This window comes from Haliotis asinina, chromosome 14, assembly GCF_037392515.1.
Source record: "Haliotis asinina isolate JCU_RB_2024 chromosome 14, JCU_Hal_asi_v2, whole genome shotgun sequence".
In the NCBI taxonomy this organism is placed as follows: domain Eukaryota; kingdom Metazoa; phylum Mollusca; class Gastropoda; order Lepetellida; family Haliotidae; genus Haliotis; species Haliotis asinina.
This window is the reverse complement of record NC_090293.1, coordinates 36,940,431-36,965,206: the sequence shown is the minus strand read 5'-3', so window position 1 is coordinate 36,965,206 and position 24,776 is coordinate 36,940,431. Positions and strand designations below refer to the sequence as shown.

The 24,776-nt window shown below is 37.7% G+C and overlaps 1 protein-coding gene across 6 annotated transcripts in view; it reads right to left on the bottom strand.

Annotated features, from left to right (window-relative positions):
• LOC137261940 (vinculin-like) overlaps positions 1 to 24,776 on the bottom strand; it is a 163,590-nt gene that overhangs the window by 62,040 nt on the left and 76,774 nt on the right. For 2 of the 6 annotated variants that reach the window (XM_067799756.1, XM_067799757.1), the window contains exons 16-20: positions 24,341 to 24,432; positions 16,290 to 16,410; positions 8,600 to 8,644; positions 6,785 to 6,895; positions 913 to 1,034 (exon numbers count right to left, since the gene is read on the bottom strand). In XM_067799756.1, the coding sequence (XP_067655857.1) occupies positions 913 to 1,034; positions 6,785 to 6,895; positions 8,600 to 8,644; positions 16,290 to 16,410; positions 24,341 to 24,432 (491 nt within the window). The remainder of the gene's footprint in view (positions 1 to 912; positions 1,035 to 6,784; positions 6,896 to 8,599; positions 8,645 to 16,289; positions 16,411 to 24,340; positions 24,433 to 24,776) is intronic. The other 4 variants (XM_067799758.1, XM_067799759.1, XM_067799761.1 and 1 more) reach the window with 2 other exon arrangements.

Genomic DNA, 24,776 nt, shown 5'->3' with positions numbered 1-24,776 from the left:
CCATTCATCTGAAGCTGGTAAATAATCCTGCTCTCTGTCGTGTTTCTTACAACAGTCTAATTTGCGAAAAAGTAACACATCGTTTCACATTGGTGAAAACCTGATAAACCTCTCATTGGTCACCCAAGATAGCACACTTGGCAACTAATTGTATGATGTCTGCAATTCTAAGTAATTTAGTTAACCAATAATGAGCAATCAATCAATTAATGGTGGTTAATTCTTTGAAGCGAGGATGTTGTTTTAACACTCGCGCTTTACAACAGGGTGTAGTCAGTATAGATTAGCACATGATATTTGCTACCACAGCTGGGCCAGCACTCAAAACTATCTAAATATAAAGCTTTGCAATCTTTCAGACTGAAACAAATGGCTTGCTATGTGCCTGTAGACATCATATTTTCAGATAACATGATTAAATATAGAAAAAAACATAGAAATAGGATCAAATTGAATCAGTCACTATACCATCCAAGCATCAGAAAAAAACTACACTGTTGGGATATTTTGTTGCGATCAGATAAGGAATACCATGGATATTTTTAAATAATGGCATATGATGGGCATCTGGCCTCCTGACTGTTTAGGTGAAGAAATTCCGCTAATATGGGCCGGAGCCCAGTCCCTTTGTCCGTCATGGTGGAGGGAGGGGGCGCTAACCAATTTGCAGTTTGGTTTTGTAAGTGGACCGTTGGCGAGAGATATTATTCGCTCCGCATCAGTGCCCCTTTAAGTTAAGGTTTGTAGAGAGATATTTTCCTGGGTTGATTGGACACAATCAAACACAGGACAAACACAGAATTAACCTGCTTTTCTATTGCCTGACAACCTGATATTTGATCCTGATCATAATTCCCTTGTGCAATATTCATTAGAGATGCAGATTCATTTTAAGTTCCACATGTTAAGTACCATAATGGGTTGATTAGGCTGAGGAATTGGGAATGCTGTTTCATCCTCATCATCAGTCTCTGGTGGAGGTGGCCGAGGAGGAGCTGTCTCGTAAGGCAGTGGTGGACGAGGTGGAGCTGTCTCTGAAACGCAAATTATCAGGCGTGAGAATTAATTTGTGTGGAACACAGCATTTGAAATGAAAATGTTACTTGCCAACACTGAGTGTTTACATTTTCGTCAACCAAATTACATATTACATTAACAAACAACATGCGTGTACAGCATTTTGTTAGAATTAACTAAAATGTGAATGAAATAAGGTATTACAAAACTCTTGACATGTAGTGATATGGAAATTAACTACCATGCATGCGGATGTAGTGATAACTCACAGCATGTTAAGAAAATGCAAAAGGAAACAGACTTGAAGATATGAATTTGCAATATATAATTACCAAACAAGGAGACAAAAGTCCTCAGTATCCCCCACAATCACAAAATACTCTTAATGAATGTGTGAACATGTTAGACTGTGTTGGATGTACACAGTTTGGTGTGTCTCATTAATGTTGATATAGAGTGATCACTGTTGATTTACGTCATTAGGTTCTTAGATAACCACAAATTGGAAAGAGACTTTTGAAAGGTCTTAAATTTCTGTTCCAGAAAGGATCACTACTACCAATATTTCAGTTGAAGTCAAACTTGTTCCCATGGAAACACAAATAATATTTCACTCAGAGATACAAAAGTACCAAAAGGCACCAGTTCATCACTTAACCTATCCATGTGCCAAATTTGGTGAAGAAAAATTGAACGATTTTAAAGTTCTGCACCGGAAAAGATTAATTTGCATGAAAAGATGGAGTCTAAAATAGTACCTACCCTAAAACGTGTTCTGGCGGATAATTACAACTGGTGACTGAATTACTAAAACAGTGATCAATATTTTCTTAACCAACTGACATTCACCTCTGTACTGTCAGTTCACCTTTGGTTAAAACATCTGTCAAGTAACTTATCACTATGGAGTGATAACAATTTCTGACTGCAGTTTATTTCATCATTTATATGCCACTCAGGATGAGTGAAAGTGAGATGGCCTGCTACATGAATATACCTGTCAACTACTGTGAGAAAGTGCTTAAAAACACTGAGAAAACTGCTGCATAAACTAATAACTAGAAAAAAATTACCTCCACATACAATATTACTCAAAGACATAAGATAAAATTTCATTTTGTATCTTTTGGCTGAGACAACACAGGTCAGTTATCTCTAGTCATGAGGACAAAATGAAATATGATAATCAAATTAATAACCTTTCAAGTCAAGGTGGTCATCTGAACATTGTTTAATATGACATGGTAGATTTTTGTTGTAAAATTTTCAAATATTCTAAACGACACCATTAATGAACAGATAGTTCTGCATAAACTTTCTACTTTGAAAGTTTTTACTTCATTAGATGGAGAAACAATCCACCACTGCACAGTAGCTCAATTGATAGTACTAGATAACAGCTGTGAATGACCATATGTGAATGAGTTGGGTACGTTGGTTTATCTGGGCATGACCACCAGATCTAAGAGAAAGGCTGAAGTGATGCATTCTGTATATTATGGTTAAAACCCATGATCATTGGTGTGGAACTAGCAAACCTGGATCATAGATATGATCCAAAGATTAGCAGATTCTGGCATAACTACAGGACATATCCCTGTGTACCACAGAAGGCACATTTGGACCACATTGCAACCTGTATCAATTTCAGAGGACAAAAAAGAAGACAACTTCATCAAAATTCCATGCCCTTGTGAACATGTTTATAAGAAACGCAAAAAATAAAATCACTCATATAATATTATATCTCATCATATATGTGATTATAACAATCAAATGAATATTTAAGTCTCAAAATCATTGGTAGAATCAATCTATTTACAATAAAACTACACTCCTTTTACATTTTGCTATGCTTTATACTTTCCAAAAAAAAAGAATGATACAAATACTGATTTTCCTTTAACATCAACAATGAAACAAATTCTTAGAATACAACTTCTAAAATCTGATTTTACCTGAAACTTCTGTCTGAATACACAGGTTTGGGTTCAATAAAAAAGTTATAGTCAATGGTTTTGTGTTGTCTTTCTTCCTAGTGGTTGTTATCTCCCCTATCAGAAGCATGTGAATCTCATAATTGTTACAGAAGTTTTCTGATCTCAGTATGTCAATCCATGTTTAAAGAATAGATCAGTGTAAATCATGATATCTCTATTGGTCTTATGTCTGCTAATCTGTTTGCTTGTTTCACAGGAAGCCACTAGGACAAAATGAGCCAGTTCTATGCAAGAACCATTATTGAGCCCCAACAGGGCATAGCAATCTGTCCAGTAGTTTACAACACAAAGAAAAGTGAAAGTGAAAAGGCTAGTGAAGGCTTGTTGTCCCAGTGGTCTTAGCTCCAATTACCACCCAGAAAGATCTATTAAAAATACCACTGAGAGTATGTCCAAGGTCTGCAGTTCTGAAATCTTTGAAGCTACAGCTCATGCCATAAGGAAAACATGATAGATAATAGATGGGACACGGATACTTTCTTCACAGGTTCAAAAGGATGATGCAACAATTGTGAAAAGATCATCGATAAATACCATTTCATAGTTACATGATGTTTCAGGATATCCTCCAGTTCAAAAGATTTTAAGATTTTGGTAAGAACTGGATCCTTCCCAATATGCATCCCTTGCTTGGTGAAGACAAATGTAAAAGAGGGAGTTCTTTACTGCCACGTTTTAGAAAGTCATCATGGGGTCATTTGCTGTTCCAGATCTGATTCTAAACTACTGAAATTGGTTCCACTGGAAAGGCACATGTTGGCAGATGTTGGATCTCTGTGTGACAGAAACCTCTTATGAAAAGCCTGCTGAGGCTTGTTGTTGAGAGATAGTTTCCATACATACAAGTGGAACTGTTCCAGGGTGCAAAGCAATCTGTCTTGCTCCACTTGATCACTGTTTGTCTTCAGGTGTAATGCCCAGAGCTGACAAGCAAGGAGAACAACCTTTATCTCCAGACTGTTGATGTGGACTGGCTAATCTAACACCTAGATATCTTATGTTGTCTTGTCGTTGAGATGAGCATCACATCCTGTGACTGATGAATCTGTGAATAGGTGATGTAGGTTCAATGTAGCTGCATTCCTCAATCATGGATCATTTGGATGTATGATTGAGCATTGAAGTGAGCAATTTCTAGTGGTGACTTCCACAGGCATCAGGAGATTGCTGAGACTCTTTTATCAAAGATCTGATATCTTGATAAGGTTCTTCTAACTAGGTCCTACAGTGTGGAACATTGCTCTTATACTAGTCAGCTCTTTAGGGTTAGACCTATAACTCTTCCATATGAGGAACCCCAAATTCCTGAAGAAAGCAGGCATATATTAGTCTCTTTTAAAATAGCACCAACTGATATTCCAAATACTGTAAAATCTTTTATTTTCGCGCGGCTTAATTTTCGCGGAAACAGAAACATTGACTAATTCGTGCGGTTTAATTTTCGCGCATCATCAAAGTACAGAAATCACGAGAGTATAACACAGGTAACTGTAAACTGTAAAGAAAACACTGACCCTAGCTGTCGTCCTGTCACCTGCCTAATTAGCTGTGGAAACATGGGCCTTCCGCTATGTTGAAACTCGCAACGGAGCACTGAAGAATCCATGTTGAGATTTGTGTAAGAAATCATTGACCTATATGTGACCTTGACCCGTGATGCGCTCGGCCAATCAGCTACTCAGAAAGCTCTGTGCACGTGTACCAGTATTGTCAAACCACTACAATGCGCAATGGATTATCCACACCTACGACAACATATCCCAGAGGAAGGATTTAATCCAAAGCGGATTCCGCCAAGTTGGACTTTTGGACTAATTCACTAGTAGCAGGTGACCTGACATTTTTAATTTAGTAAAGTTGTGTGTATCGTGTCAATCAGAGACACTGAAAATGACGTGTTGAATCAACTATTTAATTTGTTTTTATGTATCTTTTTGTTTCACTGAGTCATGAATGAATGAAGTGTACTTGTAGTCAAATTACTAGCAATACATAACTAAAACTCAAAGCTCTTTGTTTTTATTTCCACAATTTATCATAATTATTCGCGGAGGTTTTTTTTTAAACCCCCGCGAATAATAATGATTTTACAGTAGTGGGAGCATGAACTGGAAGAGCCTTCACTTGAAAGTAAAGCATGGGCATGGATGGATCAGCAAGTACACATCCTTCAGTCTATGGAGGTCATAGAGTCCCTTAGAAATTTGGGAAGTTGCCTCAAGAACTTCCAGTGACATCAGATAGATGATCATCCTGAGGTATGTTGAATCGTTCTTGGCTTCACAAGATTAACCTTGAGGACAGTTTTCTTGTCCAAGAACTTGTTTATGGCTGCTGCAACCCTGGGTTCATCAAGCTGATATGTATGTCCTGCAAATAAAGTCTGGGAAGCCCCATGAAAGTCGGGTTTATGCTGTCCTTTTGAAAATCCACTGCCAAGAAATTCTTGTGGACCTCCTTGACAACAGGGATCACACTGTCGTAGTCTAGGCTACAATGAGGAAGCTGATGTTACAGCCCTGTTAAATGTCCTATACTCCTCTGATAAATGGATTTCCAACACCTCTTCACATTTCCAGTTGAAGAGCTCATCAGGGAGGGACTACAGCATGTTTGTCTCCAAAGCAATGGGTGAGCATTACTGATGCAAATGCTTATGCCTCCTCAACAGGGACTTTGAATATATACTGCGGATAGCATCTGATTGACCACTGGGAAGAAAAACTATGCCATTCAAAGTGAAGATGCCAATTCAGAATCAAGTTTCAGGATAATATCAATCAAGTCTAAGAGGTATACATTAATAAGAATAAGATCTTTTCAGTAGTAACCTTATGTAGTACAACATTTTGGAAATTCTAAAGAGCAATACTTTCCACAGATGACAAATATCTGCCAAAAAACGCTGTGGTCAAATTTTAAGAAAACCTCATAGCCATCCCTCTATTGACAGAAACAAACACAACACAAACATAAACAGTTTACATTCAGCTAAAGGGTCATCTGGTTAAATTGTAAGTATTTTTAATGAGAAAACACAACAAATAATAGGTTGCTTGGTAAGGGATGTGTTAATTGTCAGTAACATTGTTCTCTGTTGGGCAACAAGAACCTGAAATAATCATATTACTTAATTGTGCTGGTAGAAGACATTTTGACTTAGCTAAGATCACTAAGAATGATGGATAAAGTGCTGATGATCCAACAATCAGAAATTCCAATGGAAAACCTGCCAGCAAACAGAGATGCAGCTCTGCAGAAATTATACATGCCATCTCAGACAGTGGGAACACTCCAATCTTCCTCTCTATCTCAAACCATAATTAAGTAACAGTAATATCATAAAGACACATCACACTTAGTAGATAAGTTATACATAGACAAAAGGAACTGGTCCATTCCAAATCAGAAGAATGCTACACATTTTGAAAGGAAGGACAGCACAGCTGTTAGTTGGTTTTGTAACTTGTGGTCTGCTTGACAGGTCTTCAAAACACTTATTATGGATATAACATTAATGCACTAATACCAAAATTTTAAAAGGGGTTTCTCCATTGTTCTTGTTCATGTCAATGCTTTTTATTAAAAAATTTCAACCTGATCTCTCTAGTTGTTTGGGTTGGGTCTGATGAAGAATGTATAGACAGACAACATGCTTTACCACTTGGATGGAAGGTCCAGGAGACCTAAAAACAGTTAGAAACAAACAGCCATTCATGCTGGGTATCACATGCCTGAAAACAGAAACAAAATCTTTTATCCATAACCTCTGGATCCATAGTCATAATACAGGAACATATCCTGTGGTGGCGGTGGCACTGGTGGGATAGACACTGGACATCCTGATGCTGGCTCATGCTGGCTGGGCCGCAGAGATGCTAAAAAACATAGCTTGACACTTAGCCAACGTACATGCTTTCATTTAGGTATTGCTTGCAGAAACTTCTTGCAGATCTATTTGTTGTGTTCCACAGGCAAATCATTTTCAAGACACAAAATATTATCAAAATACCAAAATCTTTGTTAAAGAAAATATGTACGTCAAATTAAGAGCAATGTGAAAAAATACTTCAATGACTAAATTTGATGATAAAATATGTTGTGCATTACTGAGTTATGAAGGATAAGACAGTCAATCCCTGTCTGTCTTAATAGTTACAAACATTGCCATAGCATTACATTCAGGGATTAATAAACAATTAGCAAATCCACAAATTTGAAGAACTGTCTCTGTGAGACAGCTCTCAGAAGACCTGTCAGAGGTGTTGTTTGATGCAACAACATTGTCAACTGCAACACCAGTGGTGTGAAACATGCAAATAAAGCCTAACCTTTGAAGAGCTGCTTGGCTTAGAGAAAAGTCAAGATTTCTGCTGCATCAAGTGGATGGTAAAGCCAGAAGTTTGCCTGATTTTGGTTGTCATCTCATTATGAAGAAATGAAATACCATAACTGCAGGGTTAAGCAGAAAACATTCACTGTCCTCAATCACTCATGGATTTATAATGTGGCCTCAACATTTTCAATATTGAGGGAATTTGTGGGCGCAAGGTGATTGTAACTTCATAATCATATATTTTTGAAGCATTACTGGATTATGCATTGGCTTTATTTAACTTACTACTAATAAATGTCAGACCTATCAGAATACAGTTTCCAAGGATGCCACTGGTAAATGTAAAATAGAGGCCAGTAAAATAGAAATAGTTCTAAAATATTTTTCTTATAGAAGGACCTTTTCGTTCATACTATGAAACACTTGGACACTGAAGATGGAAGAAGAAAAGCCTGGGCTCTCTAGCCAGCATATAATGGACATGAGCAAGGTCCAAGGAAACAATTGAGAATACCAGTTCCAAGCAAGCAGGATGGCTTGATTAGAATGGTTCTTGAGATACATGCTGAACCCTAATGAAAGCAGCCAATACAAAGAAACTGCTTCTGCTATTGTGCAGCTGTAGTTATCTTGAACCAGACTGAAGGAAAAATGAGACTTGCTCAGAAGATGAGGGTATAACGAACACAAAGCGATCCAGATTGCTTGGTACTGAAGAAATCAGTTTCCAGAAAGGTTAAGATTAGACACATTTGTTCCATCTAATACCAAAGCATGACATTTAGTCAAGACAGATTGGAGATTAAAATACTTTTCCCTCGATCTTTGGGGAATCAAGATTCCTCAGCCTAGAACCCCAAAGATATGATGAGATCTACTGCACTTCCTCCCCAAACTCCTGATTCAAAGAGGCCCCAACCAACTGGACATGGTCTCCAAAGCAGCATAGACCTGTTCATGGGTGCCTAATAAATGGAACATTTTTTGCAAGACCAAGGATCAGGTAAACATCTTAACAGAATCACCCTGAAAAGACTAATCTTTGTTATTTCACACATTTTTATGACAACTTTATGACAGTAAAGTATAATATAAAACATACATCATATACAGTCTAACACTAAACAACATATACACTAATCATCTACAAAACATGATGCAGAGAACTGAAAAATAATGCTGATGTTAGTAAAGAACAAAGTATACATCATCACATGTTAGGTGGAAGGATCCAGGAAAGCAGTACCTTCATGTGCTCCGTGAGGGCCAATGGAGCTGTAGGAATCTGGAACTGAGTGAGCAAGTGGGACCAATGAAAGAGCAACAATAAAAACATCAACAGTGTCGTATTAACATCCATGGAAAGCTGATGCATCATGCAAGACACTGAGAAGTTATGCATTATTTATGAAATAAACAGCAAAATTCGTTTTCCAATATTTGGTAGAAGGATATCAGAATCAGGGCAGGTACAGACTGCAACAAAAATTCCATCTAGTATACTTGTAAATCACCTTGTGTAACAACTGAACCATTCCTACACTGCAAGTGACATGCTTATGTACATTTTCGGGGTACACATTTCACTGACCTATTCAATAACTGCTCTTTGAACTGAAACAGGAAAACTAATATAAATCAAGGACAAAGGGCACTTACTTAACATGTAATTGGTGAGCAGTTAAAATGTGAGGGGGATACGATCAAGTAAAGCAGTGGAAGAACTGGCCAAAATATGTAGCCAATACACCTGCACCAATAATATTCAAGCCTTCTTTTTTGTTTTAAAAAAAATGTTGTTGATACATCTCCCTTGCATTAAGAATTAGTCCCTTCACATAGATGTGACTGCTCCACCATAGCCCTCTCTACAGTGTCTTTTGTGAACAAAATTAAGACATTACAAGTTTTTCATTAGCGTGAACATTTCTTTCAACACTCTTTCAAGGATGCATGGAGACACATCATGGCAATGTATTTGTGTTAGTGCTAATACATGCACAGATGTCTTCATGAAGCATAAAAAAGAGCATCAGGGTAATATTGCCTACAAGTTGGATGATGGTTAATTCTCATCAGATCAGGTGAGCACCTATTAACTGTGTATAGTTTGATGTAATTAGTATGATCAACAAGTTCATAAAAAAAACCACTGAGATGGTATGTGAAGTACTTTCAGAATTACCCAATGGAAACTTTTCAAACAATATCACTGCCATATGTGACTTGACACGTTTTAGCCCAAAACAAACAAACAATGATTATCTACACCAAGTTTCCACTTGGCCAATGATATTCTTGAAATATTCTGCTATGGTGCTGCAGCTCACCTTGATATTGGGAACAATTTAAGATGTCAAGAAACACTGACACTTAACAAAGGCTGCTGATATACTGAAGAGAAACTAAAGTCTAATGATATGAACAGAATATGCCACTGAAAGAAGAAACATGCATGTCAAAGTGCAGCTCTTTCAGTCTGGGACTATTGGAAGAGCAGAAATTGATTTTGTGCCATTTATGATCATTCCTTAAAACAAGGTAAAGTTCTACTCTTGTAATTGTAGATGGCTGTTGTATTTTCCCTGTGAGATTTAATAGCACCCTGGGACAGAGGCTAGTTATGAAGTAAGGCATCACTAGTTTTGTTTTCAAGCATAAACATGTTGGATGAGAACTCCATGTCCAACGAAATCTGTCCATTTGAGGTTGACAAAGAATACATGCCACTTTTAGTAATGGTTGCTTTCTCAAAAGAAGGTGCGAATTCTTTGCTAGGTGTTATCAGATAGCAGATATCTGACAGTTATCAAACAGGCAGACCCGTTTCTTTCTCAACCAACCAATGGCGGTACACTAGTTTCTATTTTTACTTATCATACCATCATGGAAAATACTTTAATTTCTTCTTTGAAATGCAATTTAGAAGTTGTATAGATGAAGGAAAATCAAGCTCTATGGATATTCAACTTCTTTATTGCATTGGGGGCGATGTTTCAGTGCAGGTACTAATACCATTATTGAGAAGTGACTTTAACTTTAATTTCATAGGTCAATGTTGCTTTAGCAAGTTTCCATGTCACCCTCTCATAGGAGGGTGACAACTAGTACAAACATTACCAACCTCCAATCTCTCCTATGAGAAACTGTATTACTTACAAGCAAATGACATCACAATATGACGCATGAAGTGCACAGAGCTCAAAAACCATTCGTTTAGCAGTTTTTGAGTACACTGACTTTTACTGCTTTCTTAAACTATTTTATACATTGAATCCTATGCACACTCAAGTTAACTAATTTTTATGAATTTTGATTAATTATTTTAGCAGTCTTAGGCTAATATGTTCCATTGATTGTAAAAATCCAGTCAAGAGGCAGACTGTGTTATTAGAAACATAATATGTTTGTTTAGGGACTTATGAAGAAGAAAACATAATCAACATGCACAATTAGTGGCGCTTACTGGCAACACTTAGGTTGCCAATATATCATGACAAGTGTCACAATATGGGTACCTGAATCACAATATATAGCAACACAGTTTATTTGCCAATACGCCGTCCCACCATTGAAAGACAAATATAAGGCACATGTGATATTTAGGTATGAATCAGTAATTAAGATAAACAGCCCTCCTTCAACGTCTTCTACAGTCTGAAGGGAAAACTGGTTAAACCTATATTGGGGAAGTACTGGCAAGACAGTTTAGCAAGGTACACTTGGAATAGTGCTGCCATCAAGCTGTGTCTGTCCAGTAAAGAAGAATTGTCACTAATGTACTATTGTTTAGTTGGTCTAAGATCATAAGTTGGCAGGAGCTGGTTTCTGAACTTGCTTATACAAAACCAACAGTCAGAACAGTCAGTGCAAAGACTGTTGTGAGCCCGGAGACATGATGCATGTTATGGAAAATGCCATCCTACTGTCTTTATCTTATCTGTCGAGGTGGAGATAGATATGAGGTACTGTTAACAGGGCAGGTTGAGCATACAGACCTGTGCCAGTTGTATTGATGTAATTTCTATAGATTAACCTGTTATTTCAGTGTAGCATAAATATTTTTCATGAATTTAAGTTTCCTAACATCCAAGTCAAATTTTGCACACTTGTGAGGAATCCTCTTTCCTGAAATTATGTGCCTGTCAAATTTGACAACGATCCATCTTAAACTCACTTCATGACACTTATTTATGCTTCACTGAAATAACATGTAAGTCTATGGAAATTATGTCAAGTGTGCAAATATAACTGACATGGGTCTGTATGTTGAGACAGTCGACAAAAGGTTGCCTTCGTGCAAACAAATTTGTCCACTATTGTAAACCAAAAGTCACTGTGTTCTGTAATCTGATTGGTTGAAAAACATGATCAAATGGTATTAGATTCCCGGAAACTGCAAGACTATTCACTGCGTATTGACCTCGCAAACAATTGTTTTGTTGTGTCATCAACAGTGGTGACGTCATTCAAATCATATTGTGATGTAAAGTCAGAATGACGTCACAAATGAGCAACTCCAGATGCTACCATGGGAACCAGCTGAAACGGCCTGATGATAACACTTCACTGCTGTACCTGTACACGATGTAAACGAGTGCAGACAGTAAAACCCTTTGGTTTACTTTTGTGTTTACAATGTCGATAAACATAATGTGTTGGCCAATGTCCGTGTGTTATTGAGCATTTGAAGCACGGGAATGTTTCATTTGAAACCTCCGGCTGACGCCCTCGGTTCCAAATGCATTCCCATGTTTCAAATACTCAATAACCTCCGGAAACTGGCGAACACACGATGTTTATCTCCTAAATGATAACCTGTAAGTACAGAAAATGGTGGTTTGATAGGTATTTTACACAGTGGAAAACGACAACCACATGTCCTCTGAACTTATAACTTCACAAGAATATATTCTACTACTGAAGAATTAAATGTGATTCAATCATGTAAATGCTTAGGTGAGATACATACAATACCAAGAACAGACAAATTAATGACGACTTACATGAACAAATACAGACATCTTGATAAGCCAGTAGAAGCATATGAAAGGTGGAGACAATCTCCATGCTTATGCTTAGTACTTACACTTAAAATATTTGTGCCATGGCACTGTAGCTCTCATGGATATACGACTGTCATATTACACTGAACTGACTCATTTCCATCACACCATACTTAAATGTTGTTGTCAGTGACATTTTCAGCACAAAATATGTGGGAAAATTATTACTTAATTGGTATATTTGTACAAGATATTTATAAACAGGATCAACATACATGCTAAGTTTAGCTTTTAATGGAAATTTTGGAGAAAAAGTTTGAGGTGCCATCCTTCATGACAAGCATGTTTCAGCTTCACTGACCATGTGGTTTCTTGTGGCTAAAATAAATGTGAAAATTCATATATGTGAGACGAATGGAACATATGTGTTGACTCCCTGTTTTAATAACATATCTCATTCCATTTTGAGTGAAAATGATTGAGTTCAGATCAACTAGGAACACATATCAACGTGTCAGATTCACAAACGAAGTGAGTGATGAACAAATACAACTTCACCCGATTAATGGAGTATATGTATTAAATTAAAAAAAACATAATATAATCCCCACATTATCCACAACATATAAATTCTACATAGAGACTTACAAACTCTATAGAATTTCAGGACATGTTCATTAAGTTTGTCGACCCAAACTGAACTTGATATTCTAAGATATCTGAAGCTTCTGAATGACAGTCACACTGTTTGATTACCACTGTCTGAGTCTCTTGAGTACCTGTCTTCTACATAAAAAACATACACCTATGCTATTGGGGATGTTATATTTCCAAATTACACATTAGTTTTGGTCTCAACATCTAGGAATCAAAAATACAATGTGCACACGGAAGATGACAGGTTATGCATCATACATGAAATTGTTTCCTTGGTACACATTAATGATGAAATATATTATCAGGCACCATGCAAAGTAAAGGGTTATGATTTTGAAACAGACTGGCAGGAAATGGGAATTCACACACATACTGCACCCAGTTATCTACCTCGAGCCACCACACTTCTACCAGCATCACTATCAATTACTATGGTGTAGGGAGTTGCACATAATGGCTTCTGCTGGATATGCATAGTGTTGCTAAATTCTTTATGAGGAACTTTGGAAGGCCATCCCTTCGATGAAACAGCAAGTTGATCTACACACGATGTAGCTACAAACAATTAGGACAATAACACACAACACATAACCTTGAGCGCAATATTTAAGTAGTTGGTAACATCAATAATTTCAAAACTAAAATGTTTTTGGATTTGAAATGGAAGCAATATATTTGAGATTCTGGAGCTAACACACCTTTGACTTTTGAATACTAAATTTCTCTACAACATACTCTCAATTTCAGCTCCACAGCTGTATGAAGAGGGTAAAATGCCTAAATATGAATAATCTAAGTTGGAATGAAAAGTTTCAGAAATTCCAAAATTATCACACGTTCAGCTGAATGAAAATTTTGACTCCACTTTGTTGCCACTTGTAAGTATGGAAATAAAGGCAGATAAAGCTAATATATAATGTGTCATTACCATATACTGTCCATTTTATAGGTTCTCTAAAGGTTGTTCAAGTATTTCACACATGGTGAGTCTTTGACCTAAGGTAATACTTCTAGACGTTGATGAAGATTTAAACCAATAGTAAACAATTGTGCTCTAATTGTAAAAGTGAAACATCAACATTTAATAATTCCAAGTTAAAATAGGTCAGTTGAATATTCAGAGAAGTATTTAATGTCACAGCTGGGAACATTATAGAATCACTTGGTTCTAAGAACATGAAATCTACTCTTTGGGTTGAAAATGAGTTCACAGTAAATGTTACTTCATTAAAAAGAATTTGTTACTTATCACATGATTATCATTATGAAGAATACATTAAGCATTGAAGACATTATTACATCTGTAATTACATATTACATTTCATATTACATTACGTTACCATGTTTTGATTTATATAACTATGTCTTGATTCCCATTTAAGTATGAGATATATTCAGAGATGCCAACACCCAAGTGTTGGAAATAGTACTTTCAAGGTTCAAAATTAGTAGTCTGACATTAAAATTAGTAGTCTGACCATAAAATTAGTAGTCACCTAAGTACTTTAAAAAATGATGGACTCTGAGAAAGATAATATGATGATATCAAGAATGAAGCTTTAATGTCAAATACTGATTTCGAATAATTAAATTAACTCAATTCCTCATTACTCAAAAAGTGGGTCAAATCACATAAGTACTGAAATCACAAGGCTACCCCACTGCCCCTCTCACATTGATAACAGCAGGAGGTAGCACAGTAAGCACTGGTCCTAAGCAGCTGTATGCAAAAGGAAGAAAAAGTTAATAGTTATCTGAGTGTAAATCTGTCATTTCCATGAAACCTTATCATATCCTGTTTGCTTTCATTAACTTCAGCTTGTCAATTTTGATCGATAAATTTTCTTTGACAACAAGTACGTTCATTTGGAGTAGCAAGGTTTCCTGTGAGGTACTTATCTTCCTCACTGCAGCGTATATTTTATCCATTATTAAGAGACACCGGTGGTGTCTTTATAAGATTGACATTGAAGATGGTTGTTACATATCAAGCTTTTTGTACAGTTGCTTAAAATCATTGCCATTCTATTTCTTGGTTACTTGTCTTATATTTATGAAATGAGTCTTATTTGTATGATTTGCAGTCCTAATCATATAATACCTGTATTGTTAAAACAAGACAGGGTTTATTTCTATGACATTTCATTTTTAATATACCTGTATAGTATATATTGTTTATATGGTAAGAACCCTGTTTACTCGGACCCACAATATCCGGCAACCCCGCCTTCTGGACGATCTTTATGTGAAACGAAACTTATGTTCATTAATTGCACTTGCTTAACTGGACCCCGCACTTCCGGACCCGGATGGTGAATTTTCAAACCTTTAGCATACATTTCCATTGAAAAATTATCCAGTTATCTGGACGGAGAGATCTGTGCAATGTGCATGTGCATGTGTCATGTCAATACTGTTTACTGCACAACTATGTGATTTCATTCTTCATCTATCGGAAGGCATTTGGTGTGAATTGATTAATTAGCCATCAAAAAATTGTGACTCTGGTTGTTCATTAGGATTTGGCGCATGTGAGAACATCTCATCAGTAACGAAAACACTGTGAAGTTGGATTAAGGTAAACTACACTGTAGTTGTACTGCATATAACATTTATTAAACGACCACTGCTATCTGTCGCAATGCAAATTAAAATTAGCCTCCCACATGATCTAAGTCATGTGATCCCATCTGGAAGTTTACTTTCTGCAGACAGCATAAGTTCGACGTGATGTCATATGTTTTTAGGGCATTTAAAATTAAAAAATAAAATATGCAATTGGCAAAACAGAATCTTTCTGTCATTGATTTACATTTTTCTTCTAACTTACAATCTGAAGCTCCACATGCTACATGATTACGTCCGAGACAACTTGACAAATGGTAACCTGCGTTCCGCCTTCCATGTATTATTGGTTCACTTATATGTTATATAAGATTCACTGTTACATACATGAAAATTTTCGCTTTCACATAATCTTCACGTTTTGCTTGCTTGATCTAGTTAACCAGACGTCTCACTATCCGGACGATTTTCGAATGAAAGCAAAACGTCTGGATAAACGGGGTTCAACTGTATATTCTTTTATTTATAGAATAGACAAATTGTCTACATTTGATACATGCTGCTGCTAAGAGTGGGAAGCAGGAAACATGAGGATCAGCATCAGTCTGTATGGAGCTCAAAGTTTGATTCAAGATACCATAGAAAAAGTGAAATATTTTCTCATCTAGTTTGCTGTTAAACATAGTTTGCAGCTTAGATTTGTCTCACCTGAGATATGCAATTGTGACATGTCTGGAGGAGGAGGGAAATTATCAGCATGTCCATAGTATCCATCAAGTGGCTTGTTAACTGTCACAGCCTCCCTTACTCCACCAACTGCATGAATAAGCTGGAAGTAAATAATGACAATAAACTCTCTTTATTACTTGCGCGTTGAAGATACTGCAGCGTAATATTTTCACCTCGATATTACACTAGTGTAATACCGCTTGACGTATGACGTATGACATCAAAACGGTTTAATGTTGTGACGTCACAATGCTAATGTTGATGTCGCGATTTTATTAGACCTTGCTTGACTTGAAAGCTGAGAGTCCTCACATTGTAGGCAATTTCGCCGCAGTTTCTGTCAATTTATGTTGGCGAGTAATAAACAGAATACTAAACTCGCTTCGGTGAAATACCATTTTCATTAAACTCATTAAAGATTTAGTATCAAACTCATTAACTCGTTTAATAAAAATGGTATTACACGGAAGGTCGTTTAGTATCCTCTATGTATACTTTAAACTATCTCAGTGTACAAAAGTGACAGCCCTTCTAACAAACGAAGTGTACAGTTCTGCATTTTAACACACAGGGTCATGTGCTTCATGCAGTTCCATTTTCTGAAATTACAATATATAGTGAAAGTTTGGAAAACCCTGCAACTGATAACCATTCTCATCCAACAAAATACCTCTGACTTGGAAAAATGTCTCAATCCTCCCTGAACAGAATAAGCTATAATAATGTTGAGCTTAACCATATCATGGAGTGTATAGTAGATCCCTGTCTCAGTGTTATTAGATTGACAATATGAACTCTCTGGCTGTCTTTAAGTCCATCCAGTATTTCCCTTACGGCAATGATAATGATACTCTTATGTATCTTGTTCTCCCAATATTCATGCAGTACTCTGGGGGTCCACACCATGGCTGATCTTCTTTTGAAGTGACTGCTGACTTGTCTGTCTGGATATACAGATTAACTAGCATCTTGCTAGTGTCTAATGCAACTTTAAGTCAAGATTTCCCTCCATCAAGACAAGTTGCCACTCGTTATATGTACAGGTATCTCCTTTACATGTTCTGGGTCTACGATAAAATAGACAAACTGTCTACATTTGATACATATACCTATATGATACAATGTTCCAGATGCTGCTTCTTAAGATTGGGAACCAGGAAACATGCTGATCAGTATCAGTCTATATGGAGCTCTAAGTTTGATTCAAGATACCATAGAAAAAGTGAATTTATGCAAATAATAACATAACAGAGAGTGCAATAAAGTATTTATTTATAAACAGCATTGGGAAATAGTTGGGGGCTGATTGCCAAAGAACACCCTAGGGCTAAGTGGTAACACGCCGGATGAGACCTAGGGTTACCCTTAGCACACGAAGATTACTGCCCTCGCTTCTCTTGCAGGATATCCTTGTTTGTTTTGCCATGCTTTGACACAGCTTTCATCCATACTGAGATCATATCCCATGATATTTTTGTGGGTGGGTTGGTAGATAAGGGGATGAACAGGCGCTTGAATTTTCATCTCTGTGTTTTCGTTCATGGAAGCTATAGTTTCAGGGCTCTGATAGGGCACAAACTGAAATTCTGTGCATATTCTGGTCCAAGGAATGATGATAATGCCTGGATGTGGAATTGACCGTCCGGTTGTCCAGGCAGTTCATTTTTGGCAATAAAATCCCATCTAGTCCTAAGTGTGTGACATCACCATGCCCTGAGTTGAAAGGCTTACCACTTGGCATATGTGTCAAACCGCATCTATCTGTCATCACATAATGAGTGAAATGATCTGCATAGAGCCAAGGTAATTGGCTTTGCCACTTTTGCAGAATATCCTCATTTCTTTAGGCAAGCTTTCATACAGTTCTCATCCATACTGAGATCGTATTCCATGATATTTCCATAGGTGTCTCAGTAGAAAAGAGGATAAGTAGGTGCTTGAATTTTTGTCTACGTGTTTTTGTTTGTTGGAGATATATTTTCAGAGCTTTGACAGGGCATAAAGATAAATCCTGTGTATCTTCTGGTCTGAGGACTGTAGATAGGATGTGGAATTGTCTGTTCGGTTGTCCAAGCAGTTGATTTTTGGCAACAAAATCCCATCTCAATCCAAAGTGTACTACATCACAATGTCCAGAGTCTAACTAGTCAGCAAAAATCCAGAGCATGTACTTCTGACATCTGAGCTGCCATTAATAGGACAAGCAGAAACAGCTTTTTTGTATCAATGGTTCAAAGGATGTCCTGTCTAAGAGCTCCTTTGTATCACTGGTGACAAGTAATACAACATTCATTTCCAAAGCTGGTGCCTTGAACTTTCATTGTTGGTCCTCCAGCTTAAACGAGCACAGTAGGGTGGCACTTTCCTCGTTTTTATCTCTGTTCTTATGGGAATAATTGAGCTGAGCGCTGCCAGGCAAGTCACTAATGTGGAACCTTTGAGTCCTCATGTACGTCGTAAATGACTTCAGTAATCTGCCACTTGAGGATGTGAGGCTTTCCATGTAGAAAAAGTCTCTCCACATGGCATATGTCTCAAATCGCATCCATTTGTCATCATATAATGTGAGAGTCAATTTGTGTAAAGCCAAGGTTACTGACTTCACAGCTCTTGTGGAATATTCTTATTTCTTTAGGCAAGCTTTGATACTATCCCTACGTATAGTTGGAACAATGACAGATTCCCATGAGCTTGTTTGGTGTGTGGATGGATCAGCAGATTCTTCCATTCTGATAGTCATAGTGATATTTTCCTAGTTTATCTATGAGTACTGGAAACCCTTCCCTAGCAGGACAATAGGGTGCGACCAAAGTCAGTAGCAGCATCCTCATTTGTTTGATCTTTACAATGACTTTTGGTAGAAAAACTGGGGTCTGGAATGTGTAGGCGTTCAGTTCTTCCCACGAGATGCTTAAAGTGTCTGTTGTCCATGCAAGTGGAGCCAGTAATGGAGATTCGTATGCTGGTATGTTTAGTGGACCTTGATTGCAAATACATCTATTTGCAGTGATCCGAATGTTTGAATAGGTGAAATGCTTCCTGATGTGACATCCACTCTGGAAATATATAGTTGCAGGGGATGCGACAGACTGTCTGCCATGACATTCCGTGCTCCTGGAATGCAACATGACTTCATGTGCAGGTACAGCTTATTGATGATTATGAACAGTTGAAAGGTTAGCTGTAGCAGCGTGTGAGATCTTGTTGATCCTTTCTTGTTTATGTAGAATGCTACTGTGGCCTCTGTGTGAACCATCAGTCGTTTGTTCCTCAGTGCGTTTGACCAATATTGTACTGTGTTGATTACAGCTTTCATCTTCAAGTGCCCGATGTGAAGAGACCATTCCATGCTTGTCCATTGCTGCAATTTTTTTGTCAAGGTGGACTCTCCAACCATGTTGTGACACATTTACGTAGAGATGAGTGTCAAATAAGTTCCTGTGCAAATGTTCTGCCTGTGAGTCATCATAATTAAAATCTTTATTATGTATGAGGGCAACAGGCCCTTATACATATTGACATACATATTTGAAACGATTTTGACAAACAGGAAACAATTGCTGAAATGATTTAGCATTTACACGTCTTCCTGAGTAAATTAAGAAATATCAGTAAGACATATATGTAAATGTACAGCTGAACGTTTTTAAAATAAATTCTAATACCTATTTCTATTTTCTTAACTTTTCTCTTATTTTGTATGCATAATAGATAAAAAGAGCCAGATGATATATGTGTTCAGTTCTATTTTATTTAAGGATATTTTTCAATGAAATCCTTTTTACTTGCAGATTCTTAGGCAAAAATCTATCCCAAAGATCTTTATAAGCTGGACATTTCAACCAAGAGCGATATTCATCTTCTAAATCTACTTTTCAGCAAAGTATGTGGTGGATCTCAGATGCCCATGTGTGGTACCCAGCAGTATCTAGGTAGTATAACATGTTATATGGCCTTTTCAGAATTCATCCGTCATGCATTGCAATAAACTTAAGCCAATATTTCGTCGTTCAAACACAGGAAACCATCCACATTCTCCATAAACTATTGCATTTGGTGTCTGTGGACTGACATTTAAAAATATTATACATGCTTGTAAGCGAACTTTTTCAGTACAAGTGTATCTCTTAACCCTGTATACTTCTGACCCATCAAGTATATTGGCTTAATTTGGCTGTCAAATATTTTTAAAAAATACTTCCAAAGGTACTGGTCCTAATTTCCTTAAGTTTATTGTTAAATCCAGTGAAGCCTTCTTACTACGAGTTGCAAGTTCCGACTGGTCTTGAGCAGTACATCTGGTTCAGTTATATCTCTCCTACTGAAGAGTTCATAAAAGTGATCATACCATAGTCAGTCATATCATTCGAATAAGCTTTTGGTTACCTGCTTGGTTAATAATGCAAACTACAACTTTAATCAGATTTCCAGAGGTCGAAAGGCCTGTCGCTGAAGACCTAGTTTTGTATACTTCTGGCACAGCAACTCGGTCTTTGGCAATTTAATAAAAAATTAATTTAAGGCCAGTGTATATGCTGCAATCACACATCAGAAATGTGGACAGCAGCTTTTGATACTCTTGAGATATAAACTAACTTCACTTCACCTGTAAATACATAAATACCTGCTGAAAATCCACCATTTTTAGTTAGTCTGTGGCAGTACAAAAACTTCAGAGTCCACCATAACAAGTATGGTTTCAATGAGTCCAGTAGGGCTATCCGATCTGAAGTGTCCAGGTGAGTATTCAGGAACCGTTGTAATGGGGGTAGTTGTAGTCTTCCCCTTTGGGTCATGTCCTGTACTCAGCCGAGTAGACCGAGAAGATACTGCTACTGTCATACTGGTAATGGGAGAGTAGTGCTTGGTCTATAATCGCCTGAATCTTGGTCCAGTGATTCTCTGGGACCATGATGCGATTCAATAGAGTGATGAATCAAATCCCTAGTAAATGTAGATCCTGCTGAGGCTCCAGCACCGATTTTAGTAGATTTACAAGCCATCAGAGTTGTGTGAGCAGTCTGATGGTGAAGTCCAAATGCAGTCTGAGTTGACTTATCCCATGATGTAACTGTATGCCATCATTGAGGTAGAAAGCAATGGGGAGCCGTGGACAATGTAAGTAGGTTACGATGGGTTTTGTAAAAGAAAAATTGGGGAGTAGAATTGGCCTTGACATCCTGTTTAAGACCTTGACCGCGCATTATTCCTTTAAGGACGATATGGTGTTGGCTAGTTTGGGCACTTGATCCTGTACATACAATGAAGAGATCTGTTTTTTTTTAAGCGAAGCAGTGTAGCCTTCAGTTGGATCCTGTAGCCTGTCCTTAAGATCTGGGAGATGTAGTCGTCGTAGTGGAGGATGCCCTAATTTTTCCTGTAGCATTGCAGACGTCCACCCACTTGTGATGGTTGTGCAGGAACAGCTGGGGTGGAAGACTCCAGTTGTTCTGAACCCAATCTTGAGTGCTTCCCTCCTCTTAAACCACTGGAAGGGCATCCTTTCCCAAAGATGCTTTTGCTGTTCCAGGAGGAGTGGCAAAAAGAGCCACTGTAGCTCTCAGAGTTCGAATACATCTTGTTCCTGGCTTTATGAACGCCGGAAGAGTAATACTGAGACGTCTGTGGTATGACGGTGGCCAAATATCAATGTCATGACTTGATCATCATGACTTCCTGTGAGTGATGAGTCACTGTCTTGGTGACTTCCTTGATCATTCCATCGAAGGCTGTAGGTAAAGACCAAGGATCATATGGTCGGTGAACTGTTGCATGAAGAGCCATGTGTTGACAGTCCATGGTGGATGCTGTGGCTGTAGATGATGCATCTGACACAGTGATTGAAATAATTTTTCAGCTCAAACTGACAGCCTTAAATGTTGCCTGCCCATCTTGAAAGTTGCCTGCCAACCTTTCAGTAACCCTCTCTTTGATTGGTTCTTCTTGAACTATGTTTCGGGCTGGTGGAGAGAATTTCCAGGCAGCCCGCTCAAAATTTACCGGCCATTTTCGATCACTGATCTGATGTGTTGAGGTTACCTGCTGAGGTGCCAGACGTTTGCGCTGAAGGAAAACCATCCGATCAATGATGAATGATCTTGTGACAGTCGCTGAAGGTCTCGTAGACGCAGACCGCTGATAACTTACTGACAGCGGGATGATATCCTCATTGAAGGACCTCAATGTGGCCCTGGTGCTCTCTTAATTTGTCCTTTGTACATCTAGGAGTGGTTAAACAAGTATATGTACAAACTAAATTCAGTATCAGACAAATTTTTGACAGTGAACACTGGAAGACCATACTATTATGCAAGATGGACATAACAAATGTGGATGTACCTACACTATGATCATGATTTCATCAAATGAAGATGTAATTTCACATGATGAAACATGTCCAAGAACATGAAAAATACATATATTCAGCAATAATTTCACAACATATTGATAAGAAACAGAGACCGAAAGCCATATACAGCTAAATTTGGATAAGGCACTGAAATACAAAAAGACATATATGCCATATAGGGATCCCAAGTTGCTTCCAACCATCTTGTTGGGTGATGGAGGAGAGAGTGACGAGGTCATGTGACTGATAAGGGCTCCAAGGGCAAAGGGAGACTACTCGAGGGTGAGTGTGACTGTACGTCCACTTCAGGAAGGGAACTTCAAAGGCCTTCAAATGTTCCACTATCTAGAGGGAGATGATAAGTATAATAAGCATGAGTCAGGATAAGATAAAATAATTAAGCGTGCAACTTATGAAATCTGGCTGACATGAGGTGTCACTGTTTCAAAATGTGTAAGTGGAGCTGCTTCAGGTTGCGATTGAATGTATATGACTTTGGATGTGTGGGAAACATCGGCAGATGATGGAGAGATCTGAAAACCATGAGCGTGTCTGCCATGCTGCGTCACAAAGCAAATGTGTTTGCGATCATGACTTTCCAAGCCACGATGGCATCTACTGGAAAAATGCCAGGACCATGATCTGAGTTCATTTAAGCTGGTTGTAAATTATTGTTAGAAGAAACTTAAAACAGATCCATTCGAGGTTGCTCCTATTGGTTAACTATTTGTATAAAGGCTTGCAGTTGAGGTATCCAGTTCACAGATCGGATCTCGTCTGCATCAGATAAAACATCTACAAGAATGCAAATCTTCCCTGGTATCTGTCTAGATATGATGTTGTAATTTAGATTGTACATGAATTAGTAAGATTTCCTTTGGGACTTGAGAAAAGGGAATATCAAATAAGACAAGTGTTTGCCACTAAAATGGCCATCTCCCCCGCTGCAGAAGAAGAATGAAATACTTATAAAATATTCACTATTTTTTACTTTTTCCTGGCACACAAGAAATGACTGGTGTCAGGATAATCACCTAATGTAGGCAGTTGACAAAATTGAGGACATTGCTTGCAATGTATCATGGAATACTGCCTTAACATAAGTTCGAAAAGGGGACAAAGTGACCTTGTCATACTGAAAATAAGATCACTCAAGTCAACAGGTGTCTGCCTAATTCCCCAATGTTGGCTGGACCTACATTTGAAGAAACTGAGTACAAAAGTTCATAAGATATCACCTTAACAAGAGTTTGAAAGGCAGTGACTGAGTCAGGATGACCTTGAAAATAAGGTCAAGGTCAACAAAATTGACCTATGTCTACGTAATACCCCAGTGTAGGCTGTCACCAATCTTGAAGATATTGGGTACAATAGTTCATTAGATATTGAGTTAACAAGCATCTGAAAAGTGGCCAAAGTGTTGTGGTGACCTTGAAAATGAGCTCAATGAGAGAGAGAGAGAGAGAGAGAGAGAGGGAGAGAGAGGGAGAGAGAGAAAGAGAGAGAGAGAGAGAGAGAGAGAGAGAGGAAGGGGGGAGAGAAACAACTAGCAGAAAGTGTTTGTAGATCATTGGCTACAAAGCCCCATTTTGGAAAACTATAAGCTAGCCTTTTCCAAAGTGCCTGCTCTATTCATATCTAAGCAGCTGAAGAGGAAAAAATAAGTCCATTAATCACTTACAGATTGATTTGCTTTTCTCCAGTTGTTGCCAGCATTCATATCCCGTGGATTCATTGAAACTACTTTAGCATTCTGTACCATTGGTGTAATGGCTGCAAATGAAAAGGCGACCAATTAACCCTCATTACATTCCACAAATCAGTTTTGTTGTTAGGAACTATGCAATCAGTCTCTTATCACTTTTTGCTCTCACAAAAACGTGTTTTTATTGGTATTCAATGCTATTACTTAACATCATATGCATTTATAAATAAGTCTCTGTACATTTCTAACTTAATCAACAATTTTGTACAATAAGTGTCTGTACATTTATAAGTTAATCCAATAATTTTGCAGTAAACAATGTTTTATATATTCATAATGTCATGTATTCATATTGGCGGTTTCCATCATGACCTCCACATGTATTGCCTCATCATAGCATTGTGATGTCATG